Here is a 7,744-nt window from a genome sequence, read left to right on the forward strand (position 1 = left end):
TCGGTCTGTAACTTCCTGTATATACTTTGAAAATCTTAATTCTAAAATTTGAAGTCCTCAATGACCATTGTTAGGTTTAGAAAAACGATGATCATATTCTTTTATCTTTGTAACGCAAAGTGTGATAGGAGTAATACCAGAAATAGTGATTTTATCATGCTGTGGGATGTTGTGAGGTACAGTTTGTGGGGGGCTGATTTAAACTTCCAGTGTTTGGGGTCAAGGGGAGCCTATGTATTGCATAACCTTTAATATCTTAGACTTAACGAAAAAGGCTTTTACTTCAGCGAAAAAGACTTTTTTCAGAAAAGAATTGCAATCGTAAGAGTCTATGTATAAAACTCCATTTTATAACCCATACAATGACAAAATAAAGAAAAGAATCAACAAAAAGTTCGAGGGAATTGGTTAAAAGTAGGCCAGTAGGGATAGACCATAAAAGACAATAAAGGGAGGGAATAGTAAGAAATGATTTTAGGTAATCATAATTTAATAATGAATATGATATTAAACAAAATTTGTATTTTTTTGGTTCATGTCAATTTCTCTCTCCTCACCCCTTTGCTTCCTTCCAAGCTCCTAAAAAATTTGTATTTTATAATTTTTGAAAAAAAAAAAGAAAACATCAAAGTTCTATTTAAACTTATCACCCACAACCAGTTTGGTTTCCTTTATCATGTATATTATATATATATATATATATATATATAAATACAAAAGTAGGACAAGTTCAAATCTGCTACCAACAATAAGATGCCAATAAATCCCAACTGGCAACTGTAGCTGTACAAGGAAAGTTGAGATCTGCCAATAAAACACATTCCAACCCACTGAAAGTGAGACCTGCCATTTATGAGATGTGCCTATAATGTCATGTTGGTAGAAGGTTGGAATGTGTTTTATTGGCAGGTGATGTGGGACTCGTAAAAAGAACATCTCTCTAGACTGGGGAGATATTCTCAATATACAACTGCCATAGCCTGTTGGGACATTGGTTGTAGTGTTCTGTGCCCCGGATGAGAGATTAGCTTCTATCAGGGCAAAGTTGTGCCTACACCGTTCTAACAGCCATTTTCACCCTTGCGGAATATCTCCTCATAAAATAAAGCATACAAGCATGGAGATATTCTCAATGTAAGGCAGTAAAGAGTGCGAACCGGCTTTGCCCCGACTGAAGCCGTCCTCCCCGGATGGGACAGCTTTGGATAGGGTCTAGTTGTGTGCTCCACATTGCTGGGTTCTTGGTTGTATGTTTTTCTCTTCGTTAATGAATGTTCTTTTTATCCAAAAACAATCCAAAAGTAAGTTTTTTGTATCGGTTCAACCTAACCTGGTTCAAGTAGCACCATTACCGGATCCGGCCCGGACCGACCCAGCCCGGAAATCCATGGAGATCACAACTGCGCCCTACTGGCGTCTCACAACACATCCAAACAGTTCATTGAAACATCTCCCAATTCAAATCGATGATCACCCTATTCGCAATTTTTCTTCTTCTTCTTGTCGGTTATACGGGATCTCGCGATGAATTTCCAGTCCGTTAAACGACGGCTTTCACCCTCGAGTCAAACTCAAAATGATAATATTAAATTATTTAGTAATAATTCGTCTATCAAAAAATAGTAATAATTTAATAAGAAAAAAGAGCAGAAACTATTTAATTAATTAAATGCTCTGAGTCTGAACCTCAGTTGTGGGACCCAACGTCCTCTCAGCTGACTCTGAGGTCTCCCAAGTCTCAACTCTCAAGTTAAGAAAGACCGCAAGCGATTATCCGCCCCTTGGTCTCTCCGGTTTAATTCTTACTGTCTTTGAAGTCTGGAGTCTGGACTTCTCTCATCGTCCATCGCTTCCGGAGGCCAGTTGATGCCATGGGAACAGAGGTAAGTCACCTCTCATTCTCTTATCTCTGAATCAATAACCCAAATTAAGCTCCGTAGTTTCATTTCTCTGTATTTGGTTCGTCTTAGCATGGAAATTGAGCTAATGGGTCTCTCTTTTTTCCATTATTTTCTGCCTTTCCTTTAAGTTCTCTGTATGCGATTTTGTTTCTTTGAAGTAAACATGAAGCTCTCCCTATTTATGCTTAATTATGTTGTATCTATATTCTATGGTATTGTTTAAATTTGTGCTGTTACTTTCAGCTTATTCCACGCCTTTTGAATATCTTGCTTTATAGCCGAAGGGTTTTCTTTTTAATTTGGTTTTTAGCGAAGCCCAGTTAAAAAAATTATTCAAATTTCACATTCTTTAGCGTTCTTAGGGATATTCTCTGCTTGATTGTCTGTTAGTTGGGTTTATTCTTCCAAACTCTATAGTTGTGGTCTTCCCTGGTTGGAATTATACGAGGGATCCGATTTGGGTTTAGTTCTTCTGTTAATAAGTGATAAGTGGTCAGAATTTTGAGTCTTTTGGTTGTCATTAATGTGCCATTGATACCTTGCTTGAAAACTTGTGGGAGATCACAATACTGCAGTGCCCTGATCTGGTGTCAACCGATTGAATACACTAAAGAGTAGGCTGGAGTACTTGGATTGTATGTGTTGATGCACTTTTATATACATGACATAATGGAATCCGGTACTGCTTTTCTGAAGTGAAAAGAACATCTTATGAGCTCTTTATTTCCCGTAGATTGTGAGTGGGGGTCTCCTTGCTTTGGACTGTGGATCTATGGATGAGCTTTGTTCAAGGGTATAAGTCTGTTGCGGTGAGTAGCACCGCCATGCTTGTCCTGTTCAGTTCCCATGATTTTGTCTGAAGAAACTTGACTGCTACTCCAGCTACTCCAGTATGAATAAGAAAGAGCTGCCTGCCTATCCAGATATAACTCTGCAGATATGGTTAGGCCGTTCCAGAAAAGAACACAAGGACTCTGGTTTGGTCTCTCATGTCCATTCAGATGCAAGAACAATAAAGGAACCTTTTCCCGCGGTTTTCCCTTGATGATGTGAATGAAAAAATAAAATAAAAAATTAGATGCTCAATCCATTTGATGAAAAGCTAAGACCAAAGTAGCAGTTCAGCTAGTAAGGTCTGACCAGATGTGCTTCTTATCATGTGAATGGGTTACTTTGACAGTAATCCAGAAATAAGAACAGAATCTTTTGTGGGGGAAGCTACACATGCTCTATTGCTTTACTTTTTTTTTTTTTTTTTTGTGGGGGGGGGCTAGAACCTGTAGTTTGGCATTATTCAACCTCAACTATGAGATTATCCTTCTTGCTTGCTTAGGGAAATTTATTCAAGACTCTTTTCTTTCTCTTGCACCTTCATATTTCATTAAATGACAGATTCTGATTGCGGTATTTTACTGTTCAGATGAATGGGGGGCGGGGGGAAGGCAGGTTGCTGTAATAATGCATATTTATGATAACACTGAGGTGTCTATTTCGCACAGTGATATGCTGATGAATCCACATGGATAGGGCCCTCAACACTAAAATGATCCAATAATCTTATCCCAACCTGAGATTGTAGCTGGCGTCCAATGAAAATATGATAACACTAATACTCTGTTGATTATCCGCACTGTTCTTTTAGCTGCAATCATAAACTTATGAATACCTTTTCCAGGTCCATGAAATGCCTAATGGTTGGCCTCTTGGACTCGAGAACATGAGTACAAGATTGAGAGTACTAGAATATTTACAAGCTGCTGTAGCAGAGGAATCATCCTCTTTCCATATGTACTCTACCAGCTTCTCTTCATTCTCATCCTCTGAACTTGACACCGAGGTAATCTCTCACATATACACATTTGTTCTATCTAATTGAATCAGTAGCCTCTTTATATCAACACAAAGCACTATCCTCTTGGGACACAGGCTTGAATCACTCATCTATCTTTATTAGGTAATAAATTAAGCAATCCTACTTGTGTTTTTCTGTTTCTTTTGCGAGGTTGGCCAGTCCACAAGATCCTTCTTCCAAGACCATAGTGTTTCACTGGGCCGGCTAATTGGAATAAGACCAGGAGTTAGAGGAGATTTGCATTTCACTAACACAATCCACTCCCAAGAACATGAACAGGTTTCTGTAGCAGGTTCCTCCACAACTATGACCAGGAGACGTGAAATGGCTATGTCTGAGGGGATTTGCATACCACTACTGCTAAATATTCTTGTAAAGATCAACCCAAGTAGAAACAACTCAAAACATTGAATTGAGATCAAACTGATCATAATTTGACGATTGTATTGCAGAAGCAATTGGTCGCAACTGCTTCTCTTTTGGTCTCTTAGATTGCTGAATGGGTTACTTTTAAGTTTTTAACATCAAGAGGGTCCATTGGAAAGAAATGTGGGATTTTGTGTTTATCTAGGTGAACAATGTCATGGGAAGATTCCTGACTATCCCAAATCTAATAAATGTGACAAATTGGAAATAATATGAATGGATTTTTGGCCTTGGGAAGAACAACTCTTTCTGGGAGAATTGGTTCTTGACTTGTATAGATCATACTCGAGCATAAAGTTTTGGCTACAAAGGCACCAAATGTTCTCTCGTGTGTCATAAATCATGACTGGTATACATTTGATATACCAATTAACCAATCAAAGAATGAAAAATTCTGAAAGCTTTCTGGATGTGGCAGTTTAGTTTACCAAGGTAGAAACTTGGTGTGAAAAAAAAAATTATCAGAAAGAATCAATTCAAGTGTAGGTGCTCTTTAAAGCACTAACAAAAAATTGAAGAATTCTCTGAATACAGTTTCTTTCAATTGATGCAGACTTTCTATACAGATGCTCATCTTGCTGAAAAGACAACCACCTAAATGGTCAAACATTTCAAGGTAGAACTTGGAAGTTTCATACACTTGAATTCTACTTAAATGCAAAATACCATGCCTTGTAATGCATCTATAGGAAATTGCACTTTAATTCTTTCTGTATCTTATTAGATGATAATTCAGAGGACTACAGGAGGACTCAGCCAGTATGCATGAACACTGCATTCTTACCTCTCTTCTCTACTATGATTTAGTATATGAATTAAAAATACAACAAAAGATTATGAGGCCCTCTATTAATGCCTTCCCAACCCATGGAACTGGAGTAGCATGCTGATAGGTTTGCGAATTTATGAGTTGAGAACAGAATTTGTTGGAAGCTGCACTTTTCTAAGTTTGAGGTTGAGATCGTGACTTGTAACACACTCTCAGCATGTTGCTACCATGGGAAAAAAATAAGAAAATCAATTGCCACTCTTTTCCTTGTACTACTTCCAACAGGTACAGGTAGTACTTTGGTTTTGTAGCTGAAGTTTATTTAAAGCGAGTTCACTCCAACTTTTACCGGTTCACTTCAGTTTATAATTATTGCGTATTACCCACACCACGTGAAAGAGAAAGGACCCAATTTCACTGGCATCCTTAATTTTTCACACCACATGTAATGTTATCTTAATGAATAGGGTTAGCTAGCAGAGCCGAATAGTTGGCTATTTGAGTTCGGTTCGCTGAAACTGTATTAGGCTCTAGCTCGAGCTCGAGTTAGAGATTTGAGCTCGAGCACGACTACAAGCCAAGTTTATATATATATATATATAATTTTACCTACAAAAAAATAAGAATTATAAAAATTATTTACAATTATACATAAAAAATAAAAATATTATATATAAAATATTATTATATAATAAAAACTATTTATTATATATATTTATATGTATATGTATATGCATGTATGTATGTATGTATGTATGTATGTAATAAAAAATTATTTATTTATTATACTAGGCTCATGAGCCTCACGAATCGAGCTTCACTGGCTCGAGTTCGACTTGAAGCTCGGTTTAAACCAAGCCGAGCCGAGCTTGAATGGCTCGTGAGAAGCTTGGCTCGTGGCCACCCCTAGAGGAACCAATGGGACTGGTTGAGTAGGGAATTATTAAATTTTTAATAGGTCAAACCCCATTTAAGTAAAACCATTTGATATTTATATTTAGTGTTATTAATGTATTTGTAAAGTTTGTGAGAATTCTCAAGTGTATTATATCTTTTCACCATAATTATGCACAATCAAAGCATATTGCAATAATTCCATTTTTAATCTCACCGATACAATATATGATCTTGATTTTAGAATTTAGTTTAAGACTTTCCTTAAGAAACAAATAAATAAAAAAATAGAATCCTAAGTTTATATTGAAAAATCTTAAATTCATATCCAAAAGGTCATTCAAGACGTACTCTTGTCCATCTTTCTAAGAGTAATGCTGATTGCTCGGTACAAACTACTAAATTAATGTAAGTTCAACTCCTAGATGGAGTCATCTAATGCAATACCTCTACCTTGATGGTGACCAGGTGGGGCAACCTCCAATAGAAAGGAACCTTACCGACAAAACTCCTGCTTCACTCTTCATATACATATACCCTATTACAACAATAAACAAATCTTAAAACCAAACTTAGATCTCATTTCTTACAGGGTAACTGCTCAATAAGGCACTAAAAAGATCCTTTGAGACATGGTTTTAAAAACCGACCTAAAAAGAGAATCACTTCGATACTGGTTCTTGGGTCAAATGGTCCAACCTTTCAGTCCAAACCTCAGTCAAATGGTTTTTGGATCCAAAATTGGGCCTGGAGTCATGATCCATTTCCAGGTCAAATGGCCTGATCATCCGGTCCGGTCCAGCCTGGTTTCCAAAACCATATATTGTTTGGGGTCAGTCAGCAATTCAATATAGGATGGCACCCATGATGATATGTTTATGAATAAAAGGGCTATTACCCAATGTTAATACGAGTCTTCAGGGTCTAGTGACGGGTAGACTCACCATGAATCTAACCTCTTGCAATTTTTTTTTTTTTTTTTTTTTTTTTATGTTTTTTGGCACAAAGTGACTGCTCACAAACTTAACCCATATTTCAACACTCGTGATTAGCCCAAGAGCTTACCAATACATCAAACAAAGGACCCTCCATGATTTATTTATAGATAACTATGATGGAGTTGACCAGTTCCTGATATCTCAAGAATGGGAAACAAATGTTAGGATGGAAATCCTCCTAATCTATCTGGCATCTCTTCAAAGCAAATTACAATTTGCAAGTATTTGACTTTTATGGACCCACCTATTCAATACAGTTTCTTTTTCTTTTTGCACATGAAATATTGGCTTTGACCTCATAGCAGCGGAGACGGATCGGCTGCCCACGTGGCGCTCTCCACAGGGGCGCTGGTGGGGCGCGTTATATGAGCAGCCGATCCGATCACAGAAGGGGTTGCTATACGCTATACCCAGAAAGCAGGTCAGTGCGGAGACTGCCCTGCCATGGCCCATGGGTTTGAAATTGGACCTCCTCAAAAGGAGGGATACCAAGTCACCATGAAAAGTATTATTCAATAGAAAACCTAATTGCTCTGTCTTGACGGTATTTGGATGTGAATGTTTTCTCTTCACTAATGATAGGATATGAATTTAAATTAGATCCTTTTTTTTTGGACTAGGATATCCTTTGTAGTTGTGGCAATTGGGTGGATTGGGTTTAGGATAAGCTTAAACTCAACTCTTTCAATCCGCTGACCCATATGGAGTAAAATAAATGGGCCAGGTTGTTGAATCCAAGCCCGTTTTAACCCAACCAAATCCATCCAATCCATTAGTTTTTTAAATCATTAAAACACAGAAGAGATTCAGAAATTATGGAAAATAAATAAAATGAAAGAAAAATAAATGACAGGAAAATGTAACAAAAATATAAAAAATAAAAAATAATGAAAATTGTAGAAAG

General features: G+C 37.1%; 1 protein-coding gene across 3 annotated transcripts; it reads left to right on the forward strand.

The window, feature by feature from the left end:
* The first annotated feature begins 1,705 nt into the window (after window positions 1-1,705).
* On the forward strand, window positions 1,706-4,556 carry LOC104608156 (uncharacterized). Of its 3 annotated transcripts, none has more exons than XR_016080149.1 (3): window positions 1,706-1,883; window positions 3,322-3,738; window positions 3,913-4,556. XR_016080149.1 is itself a non-coding variant. In XM_010274048.3 (3 exons), exons 1-3 carry the CDS (start codon window positions 1,872-1,874, stop codon window positions 4,162-4,164), a joined length of 435 nt encoding a protein of 144 aa, XP_010272350.1. In that variant the 5' UTR covers window positions 1,727-1,871; the 3' UTR covers window positions 4,165-4,556. The 3 variants fall into 3 exon arrangements, 2 of the variants coding, with proteins under 2 accessions (XP_010272350.1, XP_010272351.1); XM_010274048.3 differs by having other exon boundaries at window positions 1,727-1,883; window positions 3,577-3,738; window positions 3,904-4,556; XM_010274049.3 differs by having other exon boundaries at window positions 1,732-1,883; window positions 3,577-3,738.
* Window positions 4,557-7,744: the final 3,188 nt, after the last annotated feature.

The sequence above is a fragment of the Nelumbo nucifera genome, chromosome 1, assembly GCF_055504915.1.
Source record: "Nelumbo nucifera cultivar China Antique chromosome 1, China Antique-T2T, whole genome shotgun sequence".
Taxonomy (NCBI): Eukaryota; Viridiplantae; Streptophyta; class Magnoliopsida; order Proteales; family Nelumbonaceae; genus Nelumbo; species Nelumbo nucifera.

Bases quoted from the DNA above. Each gene is read 5' to 3' on its own strand.
- LOC104608156 (XM_010274048.3), top strand. The intron at 3,739-3,903 runs GTAATCTCTCAC...TTCTTTTGCGAG, and splicing joins CCTCTGAACTTGACACCGAG to GTTGGCCAGTCCACAAGATC.